Genomic DNA, 19,947 nt, shown 5'->3' on the forward strand with positions numbered 1-19,947 from the left:
ACATACCACCTGCTGAGCAATTTGAAATATATTGTATCTCCCAACGTTAACATTCCCCAAACCCTACAGGATCAAAAGGATCTGCTGCTCTTCCAGTGAGTTTTTGGATGAAAGCCATTGATTTCAAAATGAGTATATTTGCTGTATAGCCAGAGAGATGATAAATGAAACATTAGTCTTACTGATATTTGCCTTGTCTTGATCCTATAGCCCTGGCTACTATCTCTTTATGAAAAAAACTTTAATACTCTACATTTAAAAAAAAATACACCCAATAGAAGAAAAGCTCTTGAATTGCACTAAGACACAGACACATATCTGCAGGTGTTGGATAATAGAAGTAGAATGCTTGTACAGATATAATTGTAATAATATAGAATAAAATATGGCAATAATATAGAAACAATAGCAATAGATAAAAATACGGAATAGAGGTAATAGGAAGCACACATATACTTGTCTTACACATCAAAAGTCTAGCACTTTTTTAAAATATTTATTGAGTTTGGGTCAATCTAATTGAATATGGTTTTAAAAAGAATCTTTAACACATACACCAAGTATTAACTCAGCTGAAATGGATCTAGATAAACTAGTTCCTATACAGTGCTCTAGTTGAAGCCCCACCATTTTTGGATTGTCTCTCCTAAAAAGAAAAAAAAATGGAGATTGATTATATAAGCTGGCTCTAACGAAGCCAGTTCATGAGCATACCTACCTAACTGATCCAGCAATTCACAATAGGAGGTAGTATTGAAGTGCTATCTGTACGTTTGTGGCATAATATATCTCATAGAACATTTTATTCATTTTTTCCAAATCAACAAGCCAACCTAAATCAAAGATGAATTTATAGGCATTATCACACCCATTTCTTTTGACACCATCCATGCAAAATCCAATCAAGAGAAACCAAGAGCTTTTATTCATGAAACGCTACTCAAGAACTTACAATGGTCTGCAGCCAGATATTCACACTAGTTGCTTCCCAAAAGAAACTAGTTACCTTAGAAAATCCACTGGAACACATTTAACTGGTGCCAAAAGAGTATAGAAATGAATCATGACTTTTAAAACAATCCTGAATAACATCAAGATCCAAGTCTTTATTTTCACACATGAAATTGTCATAAGCTTTATTTTTCATTTTAAATTATTAATCATTTAATGACTATACAAGTCCCCCACATATTCTACCAAGATTCTCATACTTATTCAAACAGCAAGAAACAAGAGATTCTATATCGAGTATAATAACTGCAGAATTACAGTGTCAAATTTATTGACCAAAAGGATAATGTCCCTGAAAAAAAGAAATTGAATGAAACCGAATGAATCAAGGTCAACCATCTTCAGGTGGTACAGGTGTGTTTTCACAGGTTCTTATTTAGCCACTCAATGTAGTTATTAGCCATTCTGTGTCCTATATTTGGGGCAAGAGGGCCTGCAATAAATGTTAAAACACCATGAACAGCATTGTCAACATGTTCGTGTGCTACTTTAACTCCTGCTTCCCTAAGACGGGAAACATATATAATTCCATCATCCCTCAAGACATCATATTGACAAGTGAGGACATATGTAAGTGGTAAGCCCTGAAGCTTAATGTCCTCAACTAAAAGTGGTGAGAGCCTTGGATCCAGTAAACCTGGATATTTGTGTCCAGTTTTGGAATTTCTATGTGATGGGTCAGTGTAAATGTGGCCTTTTTTAAATCTTTCAGGTAGCCACTTACTACAGTTTACAAATTTAAACAAATGGTTGAGCTCTGCAGGAACATGTTGGTTGGTCTCTAAAGCTTTGGAAAAAGAGTCATCCGATGGAAAATATTCACAGAAGAATCTGATTAGTAATGTTTTTGGCAGAATTGGCATGTTTTTATTATCCTGATAGGATGGTAATTCCAGATCAATATTCTGAAGACCAGGGTACAATAAAGCTTGAATCTTGAATTTAGTTCTGACGTCAGGGTCATCTAGAAGCTAGAAAAAAATAGTATTTATTAGAAATATTTTTCCTGTGAAAGATGGACTATTTAATAAGTTTCATATTTAGCAATGTAACCAAAACAACAATTAGAATTTCAAAGCTTATACATCTCTTATTCAAAATTATAGAGGAACCCCCTAACTGATATGTTTTTCACAGTATTTGTTAATCTGGCACTTTTCTACAGCAATGACTTTTGAAGAAAATTACAAATAAAATACTGGAAGATATGTTACTTTGATGGTGTTGTTGAGTTTGCTTTATTCTTGAAATGATGCTAAAGTTACATCTTTCACAATGAAATAACCATTGACAAGGTGCTATCTAGTGGATTTCGAGTGAATCAATTGTCTTCTTGGGCTTCATTGCAACCATGGTTGATGGCCTGCATGCCACTTCTTGCTCTGGGCAAATCAGCAAACTGAAAATCTAGGAGTTTCTTTTAAAATGGTAGAAACCCAGTTTTACCCATCTAATGTGAAAAGGCCCAGCAGTTGCCAAGATTGCTAATTGCTGCAGGTATTTTTTATTTATAACCCCAAGGTATTAGGTTACATGATAATTTCAGACAGTCAAGGTTCAATTAACATGCATAATTCTATGATCCTCCATTTTGGACTCCTTAGAAGATCCTGAATCTTTCAGGATAATTGAAAATTATGACTTCCTACTCTTAGGTATATAATGTGAAAAGCCCCAGGGCAATTAAACTAGTATCAGGATAGCTTGCAATAACAGAGATTCATAACATGTATAATTCCATTTTGGATTTACTTTCAAATGGGTAATTCTTACCTGCTGGGTTACAGCTGCAGCTAAGTTACCTCCTGAGCTGTCTCCTCCAATGCCAATGCGGCTTGGGTCTACATTATATTTCTCCAGAATGCTGCTTTGTAGAAAGTATTTTGATACTGAGTACACATCTTCAAATGCAACTGGGAATCGATATTTTGGAGCTAGTCTGTAACTTTTGGGAATTATTTAAAAAGACAATGACAGAAATTTATATATTCCCTGTTTTGCTAAAAAAATAATTTATCACTAGATTTATACTATTGATACCAGATTTAAAAAGGTGGTTTTCTTTGATGTAGAATTTGTTTTTTTTTTTTTTTAATTTCTGACTTATTTGTGTGCTAAATGATCAATAAAATTTCTCTCCCTTTTACCAAATAATTCTAATCTGGTCTCTTTTGTTAGTAGATTAATTAAGCTTCATAGGAAGTTATGCTTTTTGGAAACTATGAATTGTATGGAATAATCTGAGACATAATAGTCTTTAAGTTTGAAAAATACCCAAAATATTGTAAAATGTAGATTTTAGTCTGTTGAAATGATTTGTGCATTTCATTTTATGTATTTAAATATTATTATACAGTCTTCCAATCATATTCTATTTGTTTACACTTTGCAAAAAGTATGAGACAGTAAATGTAAAACTATACTAGTTATCCATTATAAATACAAAATAATACTTATAGCACAGCATATAGAAGGAAGTATAATTTAACAACCAATAACAATATATGTTGGCCTTCAATGTACCAGTTTGTGCTATTACCAACCATTAATTAATTTTTTGTTATGAGAAAAAGATTAGGAAAAGATTAATGAACGAAAATGTCTCCTTCAAACACCATTCTTACTCGACTGACACCACAACAGCATTTAGTCTTTCGGATGTCCATCTTGATAAGAGGTCATAGGATTTCATGGCTGTGAAAAATAAGTGGCAAAGCATTTTCTATTACTCTTGCAATACAAATACACAGTACAAGTGTCAAAAATACTATGGAACAAGGCTTTAGAATACCACAAGAGTGAGACTATAATTTTACCATAGAAAGCTAAGAAACATCAAGCTCATTTTATGAATGGCAGACTTGTTTCTGCCTCGTGTTCATGAGAGGTTTGAAATCCTAAACCTACAAATTCTAATGAGCTGTTTTCAGTTTCTTTTGGGAGGGACTTTCTGGGAACTTTCCATGAATCTCTATTCGAATGTTTCCCAGTCTTGGCAACTTGAATATTTGTGGATGCCAGTGCCAAAAATTTTACTGGCTGAGGAATTCTGGGAGTGGAAATTAATGTTGGGAGCATCATAAAATTATTGAAGCAGGGATAAATGGTTCTAATCTCTACCATTCAGGGATTCCTTAGAATGATTCTGCTCTTGCTGAGGCTGCCAAGAAAAACTACCAAAACAGAGAAGCAAGTAGTCAACAGGAAGAGAATATTTTTTTAAAATGAGTTTTAAACATTCCCATCTTTAGGTTGATGTAAGAATACTTTTACATCGATTAAGCAGTTTTAGTGTACCTGGGGTGTGTCTTCCTTCATCTTTGTGAAGCTCAATGCTCTATCAGATGTGAAAGGAGTGGGATTTTTTTTTTCTGATGGGAAACTAACATGCTACAACAAAGTAAAAGCTTCTTTTATGTCTGAGAATCCCTACATCCCATAAATATCTCTAGGAAATGAAAATAATGGGATGGCAGCAACTTAGTACTTCATTTTCCCCTACTGCTCAGATTACATGGTAAATTGAAATTGGCAAACAGATAAATTGGCAAGAGCTAGAGAATTTGGGGGGGGGGCACAACCTCATCAATTTACCTTTTGACAATCTTGTACCCTCGATGTGATTCATATTGTGAGAATCATCAGGATGGTTTTAAAATATTAATTAAATAACCACCAAGAAGGTTGGCTATCTATGTTATGGCTCAATGAAAGCCCTGGGACGTCACAATAAATAGATTCATTTTTTATTTGAGACCCAAAGTAGTGGAATAAAATACTTATGCTTACTTGCTGATCCTGTACACCATCCACCTCCATGGATGAAAATCACTGCTCTTTTCAAGACATCTGACTGCTTTGTAGGAATGTAAAGACGTACTGGAACATGGCTAAATTCTGTGTCTGTTACAATGACTTTTTCATCAGATGTAGGAGGTGTATATGTAGCAATTGTATACAGATTTAGAACATCCATAAAGTGTCCAACACCCAACTATCTCCACAATTGTGGCCTGCAAAACAAAAGAAATGTTAACATCCTTGTGCTAAGCAAAGGCTTCATAGAACTCTAAACTCCATTTCTTTTCTGTAAACAAGTGTTTCTCAATCTGGCCAGCAATTGCTAGGGGCCAGACAGGCAATCCATCAGAAGAGGCTCATGGAAGAGCAAGAAAGCACCCAACTGGATCCCACAAGGAGCAGAATAACAATACGATTAATGAGCTAATCTAGCACTCACACAGTATATACACTGAAAAAGGCTGATATGCACCAGACACAGATGTGAGGAGAAAAATATTGTGAAAATATCATGCAAAAAAAAAAAAGAATTATTTTTGCTTCAAAGAAAGGCCAGCATCTGTTGCCCTGGATAGGACCCATGAGATTTCAGAATTCCTCTGAAAGGAATTCATGGTTATGGAGTCCATCATTTCAGGGACCTGCTTATACTGGAAATACCAAGCAAGAAATTCTGTAATATGAGAGAAAACAGGGAGGTGATAAAGTAATAAAGACATAAATAATAATGGAGAATATGAAATATGATATCTGGACCTCAATAGTCAGAATAGAGAAAGATTCAAATTTAAAAGCTAACTATACAAATTGTAATTATATCAAAATATAATAGGATAGAGAAGGAATTAAAAATATAACTGTTCTGTGATTCATGATCACAGGAGGTAGATAGAAAATTAATAATTTATTCTAGTACTAGCTGTACCCAGCCACGCATTGCTGTGGCCCAGTCTGGACGTAATGGGGCAGCAGGTGGGTGCTGCTGTTGGTCAGGATTGGGGCTGCTGGGCAGGGCGAGGCTGGTTTGGGGAGACAGTGCTGGTGCTGTCAGCCTCGTGGAAGTTGTTGAGCATCTCCTTGGAGGACTGCGCTCGGGCTCCCTAAGTCAGTGGCCCAGGAGAGTGAGACGTCCAGGAGGAGAAGTCCTTGGTGTGCCGCCTCACGGGGCACCCAGGGGCCGCCCCAGCCAGGCTACACCTCAGGCTGACACTGCTGCCGCAGCCCCATCAGAGCCGCCTTGGCGAGGCCATCGCTGGCTTGTTGTGAGGGGGGGAAGGGTGCATGCAGCTGGCTGGGCTGAGGAAACGCTCCACCTCCGCCTCCTCTTGAGCTCCCCTGGGCTGGCCGGGGGTACAGCAAAGGCCTGGCGGGAGGGAACGGGAGAGAGGGGAGGGGGAGGCAAAGGGCTTCCGCTCTCCTTGGCAGAAATGGTCGAAGCTCATCAGGGGAGGGGCGGAAAGGGGAAAGCATGCGGACAGGGTGAGGGGGCCTGTACGATGGAGATGAACCAGATTGTGGCTGACAGTAGGCAGTGGCAGGATAGGCGAGGCCTGATTAGGCGAAGGCCTTATGGTGGGGAAACCCAGGAGGAGCATTGACAGATGGAGATGGAACTTGGTACGGCTGTCGGAAGGCGGTAGCAGAGTAGGGAAGGCCTGACTGGTTGAAGGCCTCAAACGGAGCCGCATTCAATGGAGGAATTGTGGGCCAGCTGCTGGACGAAAGCGGCCGGACTCGACAGGCCGGATTGAGCACAGGTCTCATGTAGAAGGCAGCGCCTCACCTGATCCACATGGTGCCTCTACTTGGTGCCATCTGTGAGCGTGACCCTGTAAGGGCAGGGACTTGTTACAGCAGTGATGGTGGCTGGCACCCACTTCGGATCCCCTGTAAAATTCTGAGCCCAAACAAGGTCACATTCCCCAAAAGTGCGGGGAGGTGCCCCCAGGTTGCTAGGCTGTAGTAGAGTGGGTGCAGTCCGCCCAGGGTAGTTTGCAGGTGCTGGCCCATCAGCAGCTTGGCGGGGCTTTTGTTGGAGATAGGGCAAGGGGTGGAGTGCTGAGCTAGGAGTTAACCAACCAGCCTTGCTGTCCAGTCACCCCAATCCACCCTGCCCAATACCTCTTTGGCTGAGCATGTATGATTCCCAGTGTTCAGTAGCTTGATTGTACGGAGTTGGTGGGGCGTGCATAGCCATTCTGGTTCTCTCTGGGTGTTCCGCGATGGTTTGATCGATGCCTCACGGGATGCTCTGGGCCGGATGTACTTGCAAGACTTCATTTGCTCTCTTTGTTTGCCTAGTTGCCTTCCAATCCAATCTTCGTCGCCAGTGTTCGATCGGGTAAAGGAGGCACACAAAGGTTTGGTAACAACAAGACCTTTTGACCAATGAGATTCAACTGCTGTTCCCGCCGGAACAGAGGACGTTGGTGGAAACCTCTGTCAGTCTGTCAGCGGGGAGGGGGAGATATCTAACAGGAAGGTAAGCTAAATTTCACCAACTGGTACACCCGTACCAGTGCAAGCCAGCTGAAACCCACCCCTGCACCTTACTTAATAAAATATCTGGGAAATAGTGACCTTTTTCAAGTGCAGCTAATATTATCAGGTCAATATGAAGGTGTTTCTCTGAATGTGGCAAAATTCTACCATCCTGTATGTAAAGTTAGGCAAATTGTCCACTGTTAATCCAGCACCAATCCAATATATCATTCTGTCTGCCATTATTTTTATTATAGCTTTAGTTTCCCCTGAAAGATGGGTAACATGGGTGTCCCTCCTTGTGTTATCCTCGCAACAACCCTCTGAATTAAGAGTGAGTGATTGGTTATGATGTGACCTCTGTGGACAAGTGGGATTTTGAATATTGTCTAAATCTATCACCTTAACTTTAGCTGACTTTTGGAACTTAGAAGGTAGGTATACACTATAGGACTAAGCACTGGGATAATCAGCCACCAATAGCACAGCTGCCCCAAGCACATGTTATATGTTCATTCAACTTATGCACAAAACAACTTTCTCCTGTTTTTTAATCATTTTAATCATCAAGCCTCTGTGTATATTTTCAGAACAAACTACTTTACTTTACTCTATTCCCACCTAGTCTCACTTTGAATGGTATCTTTCTTCCCTTTCTGACAAATGACTCTATTCTACTTTTTGTCCTGGCTTCCTTTTATGCCTTATTCTCATGATTTCGTGCAACAATGGCAGGTGTTTTAGGTAAAGGAGAAACACTGATCTGAGAAGTACTGTGTTCTAGTAAAATGCCTTCAGCTTGTACTTAAAAAGCACTGACCTGGTCAGAAAAAAAGCAGAAATGTAGAAAAAGGTTTGCAGTTGGATAAAGCAGAAGTGAACTCTCAAGAAAGATTGCAAAAAGATGGAAGGAGCCCTGTAGGACTAATAATTTACTAATACTATATCTTCTACTAATAGATAAAGCAAAGGGTACTCTGGGTAGGACCAAGGGGAGGGTATTATTGCCATGGGACATTGTTATTAGACTACATTTGTAACATTACTCTATAAATTGCACTTGCCAAACAGGTAGAATAAACTTGGCTCAAATCAAATCACTCTCTGAAAATGCAAGGTACTTGTTTTCTTTCCCTTTGCAAGCACCCACAGGTAGATGAAAACTGATAAGCTGCAAATTCATTCCCAGCGAAGATGTTTGCACACCTCAACAGAAAATTAGAAGGCTGTTCATGTAGCAGCATGCAAAAAGACTAATCCATTTCAGTGCACTGGGTGGACATGAACAGCTAAAATGCAGAAACAATGTATACTAAACAATGAGTATTTACTCTAAGATTTCCCTATTTGGGAGGACTTGTGGAGGCCAAAGAAATACAAATAAGGATTTCCCTCTCTGCATGCAGGCACAGAATAAAACAAACAGACAAAATACATTACCTGCATTACCAGTTAAGCATTGCAATCTGGAAATAATGAGACGGTGAGAAAAAAGAGTAAAAAAAAGAAGATAAGAAGTGAAAGAAGTTTCTTTCTTTCTCCCCCCCCTCCCCTAGCATTTGCCTGGAAGTGCAGAGCCTATTTTATTCTGGATCAACCAAGAATTGATCCATTTAGTTACAGTAGGAATTGATCACACAGGTGGCTTTCATGCCTAAGGCTGGTCTAGAATTCACTCTCCCGGTTTCTAGCTTAGTCCCTTAAGCACTAAACCAAACTGGCTCTCTTGAAGGTCTGAAACATATATTATATCTAATATAAAAAACATCCTGCTCAGAGTCTAATGTTCGGGAAGAAAATATTTTGTAAAAGGAAAAGTTTCTAAAATATAGAAAGGAAGTTGCTCCTGATTTTATTATATTTTTAAGATTAAATCCAGAAAAAGTGTAGAAAAATACATAAATTCCATAGCTCTTCATATAATAAACCATAATATTCAGTATCTGCTTTCAGTGTGATGAAGGCATTTTACAGATCGTTAGCATTCTTATTTTTTGGTTGTTGTTTTCTCTGGCATTATCTTATTTCCCTAAAAGCACAACTTTCACCTTCAAGCATTCTCAGGCATAAGCAGAGGAAATAAATGTCTCAACTTACTGCATGGTTTAGGCTTCTAATGCTAGCATCCAAAAGGATCAGCTTCCAGGGTTCCTCCACATTCTCTGGTAAAGGCTGGTAGATGTAGTAGGCTATCAAAGTTGAAGCTACCAGAAGGCAGAAGAATTTTCCTGCCATCTTTTACTTGGGCTATTTTATTCAACTCTAGCTTTTACTGACTAATCTCAGGAGGATTGCAATACTGACAAGTCAGCTGATCAAGCATTTCACTTGATCTCAATAGTAAAATTAGTGCCAGAGGCATTTTGTTAAATATTCACAAATTTTCAGTTGATAGAACCTATTTTGCTTTGTAAATTACAGGATTAGACAGTTCTTGACAATTACAAAAGTAGTTTTTCAGGAATTTTTTTCTATATTCCAATAATTAAGGATTGCAACACATTTTCTTCACTTTGCCTTGGAAATTACCTTTGAATTGCAGAACTGAAATTATAAGTGGCAAAGTTCCTTGAGAGAAAGTAGAACTGATGTATTTAGAAAGGAGAAAGCAATAGAAAAATCCTATGATTCAGATTGATAAAAACAGATGCCATAACAATGAGCAGTTTTCTTCGTTACAGAAGTGATTAGTTACTGCCTTCTTCTGGGCTGTTCTCTTGCCTTTAATAAATAATATTTAATATTTAATAAAATATATTAATTATTAAAATAAATTAATTATCCCAAATATATTTAATAATATGGTTAAAGAATCCTCTGCATTCTGCTATCTAAGCAAGATTAGTTAAGAGCAAATTTACTTTGGTTGAATGATAATGATGATTCTAAGTTATGTGAAATCACCACTAATAGTTCTTTAGCTGGTGTTAATCTTTATTCTTATTGACTTGTTCCCAAGAACCTAGGAAGTCAATATGTATTAGCATAGTATATGTATCATTCAAGCAAAGTGTTTTTTGTGATTGACATAATTTTTGTCAAAAGTACAGATTTTCTAAGTGCCACCCAAGGCTTTCTGGTATGGAAATTAAAACCAGCTACATATTGATAAACTTTGATTTGATTGAATCTTGATCAACATTATTATTAGTTTTCCCAACTCCCTGTCACTCTGGGTGGTTTACAAATTGTTTAAAAATATTATAAACAAGAAAAAAAGCAAAAGATAAAAATACAATAATACAATAAAATAGCAGAGTTGGAAGGGACCTTGGAAGTCTTCTAGTCCAACCCCCTGCCTAGGCAGGAATCCCTATACGATTTCAGACAAATGGCTATCCAACATCTTCTTAAAGACTTCCAGTGTTGGGGCATTCACAACTTCTGGAGACAAGCTGTTCCACTGATTAATTGTTATAACTGTCAGGAAATTTCTCCTCAGTTCTAAGTTGCTTCTCTCCTTGATTAGTTTCCACCAATTGCTTCTTGTTCTACCCTCAAGTGCCCTGGAGAATAGTTTGACTCCCTCTTCTTTGTGGCAATCCTGCCAGACAGGATTGGGCAGTTTCTATGGGAGGAAAGTGGTGCATCTTTGACATGTAAAGCTGTGAGTCATACAAGGGAACAAGCAGCTCACAAAAGAGGGCCATTACATGGGCATTCTGAGGCATGTCTATGCTGCTGCCTTCTGCACCAGTTGAATTTTACCAGTAGTCTTCAAGGGCAGCCTCATTGCAGTAGGCAGACCAGAAGGGATATGAGTGATTGTATGAAGTATCCCCTAATCGAGGAAATGTTGTTTGTATGCTAACAGTTACTGATTTTCAGCACTGAATGCAATTTCCTACATTTACACAACACTTCAAAAATTAACCACTAAGCTTGGGTTTGCACAATGGCATTCCTAGTTATTCATTCTGCATATTTCTTAATTAAATATACATATACATTGTCCATATATAATAGTGACATGCTCCTTTCCCAAAGAAATTTTTTTGAGCCATTGATATCTCTGTTTTTATTTTTAATTGTGGCTTCATAGATTAAAATTAAAAGATTGCCTTTAATTGTCAAATGAGAGGACTTTCTTTCAAGGAAACCCCATAGACATTCATAAGAAATCCCATAACCAGTGATGGGTTCCTACTGATTCACACCGGTTTGGCCAAACAGGTAATAACTTTGCTGAACATGTAATTGTACCAATTCTATCCTGGGTGCCACCATATTTATTTTCTGTTCTGACATGTGCACAACAATCTTCATTTAAAAAAGTGATTTTCCCCCTTTTTAATGGTGTGTGCATGTCAGTCCCAGAGAGGTCACAGGGATGGGGTGTTTTTTTCACAAAACAGAGTTGTTTTTGCCTTCCTCCAGCCTCCAGAAGCACATGCTTCAGCGGGGCTGCTGGAAGGGAAAAATGCTTCCGTTTTTGCAAAAACTGCCCATTTTCCACTCATTTTTTTCAAAAACAGGGACATTTTTGCCTTCTAGCAGCTATTGGCTCTTCAAAATTTTGTGCCCACTTTATCATACAGTCTTTAACTAATTCTGTTTCAGAATCCATTTATATTACAACATTATGTAACATTTTGCATGATACCAATTTTCTGATCTTTTTTCCATCTGGCCTGCATCTGTCCCTACTGAAACCATGTTTGGATTACCTTCTCCTCTATATATATATAGTTATTGGTTGCTAAATTATACTTCCTTGCATATGCTGTGCTATAAGTATTATTTTGTATTTATAATGGATAGCTAGTATAGTTTTACATTTACTGTTTTTTATACTTTTTGTAAATTGTAAATAAACAGAATATGATTGGAAGACGGTATAATGGTATTTAAATGCATAAAATGCAGTACACAAATTATTTTAACAGCCTAAAATCTACATTTTGCAATATTTTTGGTATTTTTCAAAGTTAAAGATTATTATGTCTCAGATTATTCCATATAATTTAATAGCTTCCATAAAGCATAACTTGCTATGAAGTTTAATTATTCTACTGACAAAAGAGACCAGATTAGAATTAGTCGGTAAAAGGGAACGAATTTTTATTGATCGTTTAGCACAAAATAAGTCAGGAATTTAAAAAAAATGAAACAAATTCTACATCAAAGAAAACCACCTTTTTAAATTTGGTATCAATAGTGTAATTCTAGTGATAAATTAATTTTGTTTTATCAACACAGGGAATATATAAATTTCTGTCATTGTCTTTTTAATCAATTCCCAAAAGTTACAGACTAGCTCCAAAATATCGGTTCCCAGTTGCATTTGAAGACGTGTACTCAGTATCAAAATACTTTCTACAAAGCAGCATTCTGGAAAAATATAATGTAGACCCAAGCCGCATCGGCATTGCAGGGGACAGCGCAGGAGGTGGCTTAGCTGCAGCTGTAACCCAGCAGGTAAGAATTACCCATTTGAAAGTAAATCCAAAATGGAATTATACATGTTACTTATCTCTGTTATCTCAAACTATGCTGATACTAATTTATTTACATTGGGGCTTTTCACACTGTACACCTAAGAGCAGGAAGTCATAATTTTTAATAACCCTGAAAGATTCAGGATCTTCTAAGATATCCAAATGGAGGATCATAGAATTATGCATGTTGATTGAACCCCGACTACCTGAAATTATCACGTAGTCTATCACCTTGGGGTATAAATAAGAACTAGCTGCAGCAATTAGCAATCAGGGCAACTGCTGGGCCTTTTCGCATTAGATGGGTAAAAGTGGATATCTAGCATTTTAAAAGAAAGTCCTAGATTTTTAGTTTGCTGATTTGCCCGGAGCAAGAAGTCCATACAGGCCATCTACCATGTTGAAATGAGCCCAAGACAATTGATTCAGGAGGAAATCCACTAGACAGCACCTTGCAATGGTTATTTCATTGTGAAAAATGTAATTTCAGCCCCATTTCAAGAATAAAGCAAAATGAACAATACCATCAAAGTAACATATCTTCCAGTATTTTATTTGCAATTTTCCTCAAAAGTCAGTGCTATAGAAAATTGCCAGATTACAAATACTGTGAAAACATATCATTTAGGGTTTTCCCCTATAATTTTGAATAAGAGATATAAAATGTATAAACTTTGAAATTTTAATGGATGTTTTGCTTATATTATGAAATATGAAACATATTAAATAGTCCATCTTTCACAGGAAAAATATTTCTAATAAATACTTTTCTTTTCTAGCTTCTAGATGACCCTGATGTCAGAACTAAATTCAAGATTCAAGCTTTATTGTATCCTGGTCTTCAGAGTATTGATCTAGAATTGCCATCCTATCAGGATAATAAAAACATACCAACTCTGTCTAAAACATTAGTAATAAGATTCCTCAGTGAATATATTACATCAGATGAATCTTTTTCCAAAGCTTTAGAGACCAAACAACATGTTCCTGCAGAGTTCAACCATCTGTTTAAGTTTGTAAACTGGAGTAAGTGGCTCCCTGAAATATTTAAAAAAGGCCACATTTACACTGACCCATCACATAGAAATTCCAAAACTGGACACAAATATCCAGATTTACTGGATCCAAGGAACGGACCACTTTTAGTTGAGGACATCAAGCTTCAGGGCTTACCACTTACATATATCATGAATTGTCAATATGATGTCTTGAGGGATGATGGAATTATGTATGTTTCCCGTCTTAGGGAAGCAGGAGTTGAGGTAACACACGAACATGTTGACAATGCTTTGCATGGTGTTGTAACATTTATTACAGGCGCTTTTGCCCAAAATATAGGACACAGAATGGCTAACAACTACATTGAGTGGCTGAATAAGAACCTGTGAAAATACACCCATACCACCTCAATTAATATTATTTTTTTCAGGGACATTATCTTTTTGGTCAATAAATTTGACACTGTAAGTCTGCAGTTATTATACTTGATATAGAATCTCTTGTTTCCTGCTGTTTGAATACGTATGAGAAGCTTGGTAGAATATGTGGGAGACTTGTATAACCATTAAATGATTAATTTAAAATGAAAAATAAAGTTTTTCACCATTTTATTTGTGAAATCATAGACTTGATCTTAATGTTATTCAGGATTGCTTTAAAAGTCATGATTCATTTCTATATTCTTTTGGCACCAGGGAAATGTGTTCCAGTGGGCTTTTTAAGGTAACTTGTTCCTTTTGGGAAGCAACTAGTGTGAATATCTGGCTGCAGACCATTGTAAGTTCTTGAGTAGAATTTCATGAATAAAACCTCTTGGTTTCTCTTGATTGGATTTTGCATGGATGGTGTTGAAGGAAATGGGTGTGATAGTGCCTATAAATTCATCTGGGATTCAGGTTGGCTTGTTGATTCAGAAAAAATGAATAAAATGTTCTCTGAGATGTATTATACAAACTACTTCAATACTACTTCCCATGGTGAGCTGCTGGATCAGTTAGATAGATATGGTCCTGAGGAGGCATCCTTAGATCCAGCTTATTTAATCAGTCTCCAATTTTCTCTTTTTAGGAGAGATAATCCAAAAATGGTGGGATTGCAAGTAGAACACTGTACTAGATTTTCTAGATCCATTTCATCCAGATTTCTGACTTGGGTATACGTTAAAGATTCTTTTTTAAACCATATTCAATTAGATTGACCCAAACTCAAGAGAGGTTAAGAAAAAAAGTGCTGGACTTTTGATGTATAAGTTTTGCAAATATATATCTGTACAGCATTCTGCTTCTATTATCTCTATATTATTACTATTACAATTGCCTCCACACTTTATTATTATTACTTCTGGACTATTCACTGTTATTAATACATGGGAATGTTTTTCTCTTACAGAATGTATTCTGTGTTAATTTCTCTGTGATTTTTTTTCTTCTCTGTTGTTACTGCTAACATGTAGATCCCTTTCACCTTTCCAAGTTTGGCTTTTTCTTACTGAATCTCTATACTTTTGTTTCGTTGCACTTTCTACTCTCTCTGAAGGAAAAACATCTCTTGCCTTTTTGCTGCTGTGCTGCTCTGTTCAACGATGGCTTCAGTACTCCAAAAATTACATAGCATCCCCTTTCTTCTGCTCCCGCACCTTTCGAGGTTATTGTGTAATCAGCAACTGTTGTGCGGGGCAAAAAAAAAAAATCAAATGGGAAGGAATCACAAATGCCTATAGTTTTCTTAAGTAGCCTGCTCTTCCAGAGCATGAAATGGATTACACTGGTTTCCTGTTAGATGACTTTTATGAGAATTGGACATGGAACAGTTCATGTCTCCTGATGCATTGGGGCTTCTTGGTAGCTTTTGATACTACTAGACACCACATTGTTCTGAAATGCCATGAAGGTTAGGAATGAGACTTCATAATAAAGTGGTTCTGCTTATTATTAAGTGGGTGGAAAAGAAGTATAATAATAGGAGATATATAGTAATTTCCTTATAAAGTTCTGCAGGTTCACATCTCCAGTTTTAATATTTATCTTACTTTACATCACAGCCAACTAGATGTCAACAAAGTATATTTGAATATTTCAGATGTGATTTCAAAACAGCTAGATATGGAATCACTTCTATTAGAAGTGAAGAAACCATCTCTGGATCCAGCCGTTCTTAACAATTACCGTCCAGTCTCCAACCTCCCCTTTATGGGGAAGGTTGTTGAGAAGGTGGTGGCCTTTCAGCTCCAGCGGGCCTTGGAGGAAACCAGCTATCTTGACCCATTCCAGTCCGGCTTCAGACCGGGCTACAGCACAGAAACCGCTTTGGTCGCATTGACCGATGACCTCTGGAGAGCCAGGGATCGAGGCCATGCCTCCATCCTGGTTCTCCTTGACCTCTCAGTGGCTTTCGATACCATTGACCATGGTATCATTCTGCGACGACTGCGAGAGGTGGGGGTGGGAGGCACTGTTCTACAGTGGTTCTCCTCTTACCTCTTGGACAGGTCGCAGTCGGTGTTAGTTGGGGGGCAGAGATCGAACCCTAGGCCCCTAACATATGGGTTGCCGCAGGGTTCGGTCCTGTCTTCCCTACTTTTCAACATCTACATGAAACCGCTGGGCGAGATCATTCGGCGGCACGGGATAAAATACCACCAGTATGCGGACGATACCCAGCTGTATCTGTCCACCCCGTGCCAACTCAATGAAGTGGTGGATGTGATGAACCAGGGACTTGAAGCCATTAGGGACTGGATGAGGGCTTACAAACTCGTGCTCAACCCGGATAAGACCGAGTGGCTGTTGTGTTTCCCTCCCGCCAATTTGGCAAATATTCCATCTCTCAGGCTGGGGGGGGTCAAACATTATACCCCTCAGACAGGGTCCGCAACTTGGGAGTCCTCCTGGACCCACAGCTGACTTTCGAACACCATTTGTCAGCTGTGACCAGGGGGACATTTGCCCAGGTTCACCTGGTGCACCAGTTGCGCCCCTACCTGAACCGGGAGGCTCTCACAACAGTCACTCGTGCCCTTGTGACCTCTAGGCTGGAGTACTGCAATGTGCTCTAGAGCCAAGGTGGCGCAGTGGTTAAAAGCAGCACTGCAGGCTACTGCTAGATCAGCAGGTCAGCGGTTCAAATCTCACCGGCTCAGGGTTGACTCAGCCTTCCATCCTTCCGAGGTGGGTAAAATGAGGACCCAGATTGTTGGGGGCAATATGCTGACTCTCTGTAAACCGCTTAGAGAGGCCTGAAAGGCCTATGAAGCGGTATATAAGTCTACTGCTATTGCTATTGCTATTGCTATTGCTCTACATGGGGCTGCCCTTGAGGAGTATTCGGCGACTTCAGCTAGTCCAGAATGCAGCCGCGCGAGCAATTGTGGGTGTACCTCGCTTCACCCACGTAACACCTATCCTCCGCGAGCTGCGCTGGCTACCTGTCGATCTCCGGATACGCTTTAAAGTGCTACTTGCCACCTATAAAGCCCTTCATGGTAGTGGATCTGGGTACTTGAGAGACCGCCTACTGCCGATCACCTCCACACGGCCCATTAGATCTCATCGTTTAGGCCTCCTCTGAGTTCCATCCGCTGGCCAATGCCGACTGGCCACCACGCGGAGGAGAGCCTTCTCGGTGGTAGCTCCGACCCAATGGAACGATCTCCCCATGGAGCTTCATACCCTCACCACCCTCCAGACCTTCCGCACAGCCCTTAGAATCTGGCTATCCCGTCAGGCCTGGGGCTAAAGATTGTGACCCGCCCAAATGGTATGAATGTTGCATTTTAATTATGTACTGTCTATATGTAAAAGTCTGTTTTCCCCCCTCCTTTTGATTGTGAGCCGCCCTGAGTCCCCCCCAGGGAAAAGGGCTGCATACAAATAAACACACACACACACACAAAATTATTACCCTAACAGTTCTACATCTATATGATATTTAGCTTACCAGAAAGCCATGGGTGAATAACAGACCAAATGACATTATTTAAGTTATTTGATGTTATACAGACATCTATATTAAGATTTTTCTTCAATCTCTTTCTAATAAGTTCTTTTTGCAATTGATTTCTGGTATTTAAGTACTAACATATGGAATTTGAACTTGGTATGAAACCAATACTGGATGTTATAATGATACAGTCTTGCTTCTATACTATGATTAGTTTTATCAAGGCTTTTCATATTATTCATATTACTCAGAGGCCTGGTGAAAGTTTGTTGTGAATGAGTTAAACATATTTAAAAAGAAAACATTCAGTCATATCCCATCACCAACATCATAATATTTTCTTTCACCATTTTATTTGTTTATATCACAGTAGTGAAGCTGTTCCAGGATAAGAGTCATATTCCATCAAGACTATATTTCCGGGGGTGTCAAACTCGATTTACTTGAGGGCCGCATCAGGATTGTGTTTGACCTTGGGGGATCAGAGTAGGCATGGGCGGGGTGGCCATTGCCAGCTTGATGTCACTTGTGTCAGGGGTGCCTGTGGCAGCCCAAGCATTCTGCCAGCAAAAATGGGCTCTCGAGTTCCATTTTCTCTGGCAGGGGCACCATGGGCTAGTCCTTCATTGTTACCAGGTGACCTTCCTCCCATATTTGGGCATACCAGGGGTTGTGACTTTAAATATATACCTTTCACCCTGGCCTGGCTGATAAGGAGTCGAGCTCTGTAGCTCAATGGTTAACACATCTGCCTAAGAGGCAATAGAGCACAGGTTCGATTCCCAGCAAGGGTATGGCTAGCTGATGAGAGCTAAATAGCTTGAAATAGATCTATACTAGTCTCCCTTTATTTATTTATCAGCACAAATATAACAAATGTAACAAAAAGGCAACAGTAAAAAATATTGGGTTTCTGTCTGGATGGTCTCTTGTGACGAGCCGAAGGCAGAGAATGGAAGTGTGACCTTCCTCCCATATTTGGGCATACCAGGGGTTGTGACTTTAAATATATACCTTTCACCCTGGCCTGGCTGATAAGGAGTCGAGCTCTGTAGCTCAATGGTTAACACATCTGCCTAAGAGGCAATAGAGCACAGGTTCGATTCCCAGCAAGGGTATGGCTAGCTGATGAGAGCTAAATAGCTTGAAATAGATCTATACTAGTCTCCCTTTATTTATTTATCAGCACAAATAAAAAAAACACAAATATAACAAAGGCAACAGTAAAAATATTGGGTTTCTGTCGTGATGGACTCTTGTGATGAGCCGATTGACAGATGATGGAAGCAGTTAGCTTCCTCCCATAATTGGGGCTCACCAGGGGTTGTAAAAAAAATCTTATAAGCAGATGTTCCAAAGTATTCCCACAACTTTCCAATGCTTTGAAATCCCACCAAATGATTTATACAAGCCTATTTCATACTTTCTTCTATATGGCGATCAGGATGGTTTTGCATATGGTTCACAGGTGGTCTATTTTCCAAGTACTTAGAGGGCCAAGAACTGAATTTCCTAGATTGCAGCTTCAGCTTCCTTGAATGTTAACACACCTTCAGGCCATTCAAATATAGACTAGCTCTGATCCTGGAACAGGCAGCAGGCAGCAGGCAGCAGTTAGAGTAGTTTGTAACAAAACATGGGCAAGAAACAAGAAGTTGATTCACCACCACCATCCCTATTTTATCTGATTTCTGTCTTATCTAATATTTTCCTGCAATTCTTTCATAATCCAGACTACTAAAAAGAGTTCTATATAATGATACTTTAAAAATAAGTTTTATGTCCAACAGATTTCCCACTTATTAATATGAACAGGTTCTGGCCTGTTGTTTAAAAATAAATTCATAAATATATCCCCAATAAAAAAGAATAGGACATTGGAGTACTGAAAAACTCAGCTAAATGGGAAAATCCAAAGAAAAAAATATTGGACTTCCTGCTAAGAAGTAACAATTTATATGTACTATGCACAATTCTTTTAGTTAAATTATTGCTGATCAATTTATTATAGGTGCATCAAAGTATTATTCTAAGATATTTGCCACTATTACCCTACCTCCTAGATGTTCACTATTCTCCCCCCATCCCAAGATTTAAGGGCATGTGAAACAGTTTTGATGAAAGTTGCATGATATGAAACTTCTCTCCTTTGAAATAATATTTGGTTTTAATTCTCCAATGAATCAAAAGGAATGTTTCATGCTTGTTACACAGCATTTGTTTTATCTTTCCATAGCTCTCTCCAAAACCAACCAAGGAAGATAAAACCACAGAAATC

General features: G+C 38.7%; 2 protein-coding genes across 2 annotated transcripts; one reads left to right on the top strand and one right to left on the bottom strand.

The window, feature by feature from the left end:
- Window positions 1-1,115: 1,115 nt before the first annotated feature.
- On the bottom strand, window positions 1,116-9,537 carry LOC148043564 (arylacetamide deacetylase-like). Its single transcript, XM_087726140.1, has 6 exons — window positions 9,394-9,537; window positions 7,191-7,211; window positions 4,801-5,005; window positions 3,636-3,705; window positions 2,785-2,956; window positions 1,116-1,982 (listed from the first exon to the last, which is right to left on the bottom strand). The coding sequence occupies exons 1-6, from the start codon at window positions 9,526-9,528 to the stop codon at window positions 1,374-1,376; spliced, it is 1,212 nt and encodes a 403-aa protein (XP_087582266.1). The 5' UTR covers window positions 9,529-9,537; the 3' UTR covers window positions 1,116-1,373.
- Window positions 9,538-12,531: 2,994 nt separating this feature from the next.
- Window positions 12,532-14,350, top strand: LOC148043565 (arylacetamide deacetylase-like; the record flags this gene model as incomplete). Its single annotated transcript, XM_087726070.1, has 2 exons — window positions 12,532-12,711; window positions 13,511-14,350. Coding segments are annotated over 2 exons (789 nt in total), but the record flags the coding sequence as incomplete, so codon positions are not given.
- Between the last annotated feature and the right edge of the window lie 5,597 nt (window positions 14,351-19,947).

This window comes from Thamnophis sirtalis, unplaced genomic scaffold, assembly GCF_051295495.1.
Source record: "Thamnophis sirtalis isolate CommonGarterSnake01/CBP01778 unplaced genomic scaffold, rThaSir2_p1.2 scaffold_11, whole genome shotgun sequence".
NCBI lineage: Eukaryota > Metazoa > Chordata > Lepidosauria > Squamata > Natricidae > Thamnophis > Thamnophis sirtalis.

Excerpts from the sequence above, each read along its gene's own strand:
- LOC148043564 (XM_087726140.1), bottom strand. The coding sequence starts at position 9,528 with ATGGCAGGAAAATTCTTCTGCCTTCTGGTAGCTTCAACTTTGATAGCC. Across the intron at positions 7,212-9,393 it reads GCATTAGAAGCCTAAACCAT|TTGAATCTCATTGGTCAAAA; the intron begins GCAGTAAGTTGA and ends CGGGAACAGCAG. Across the intron at positions 5,006-7,190 it reads TGAATCTCATTGGTCAAAAG|TTGGGTGTTGGACACTTTAT; the intron begins GTCTTGTTGTTA and ends TTGTGGAGATAG.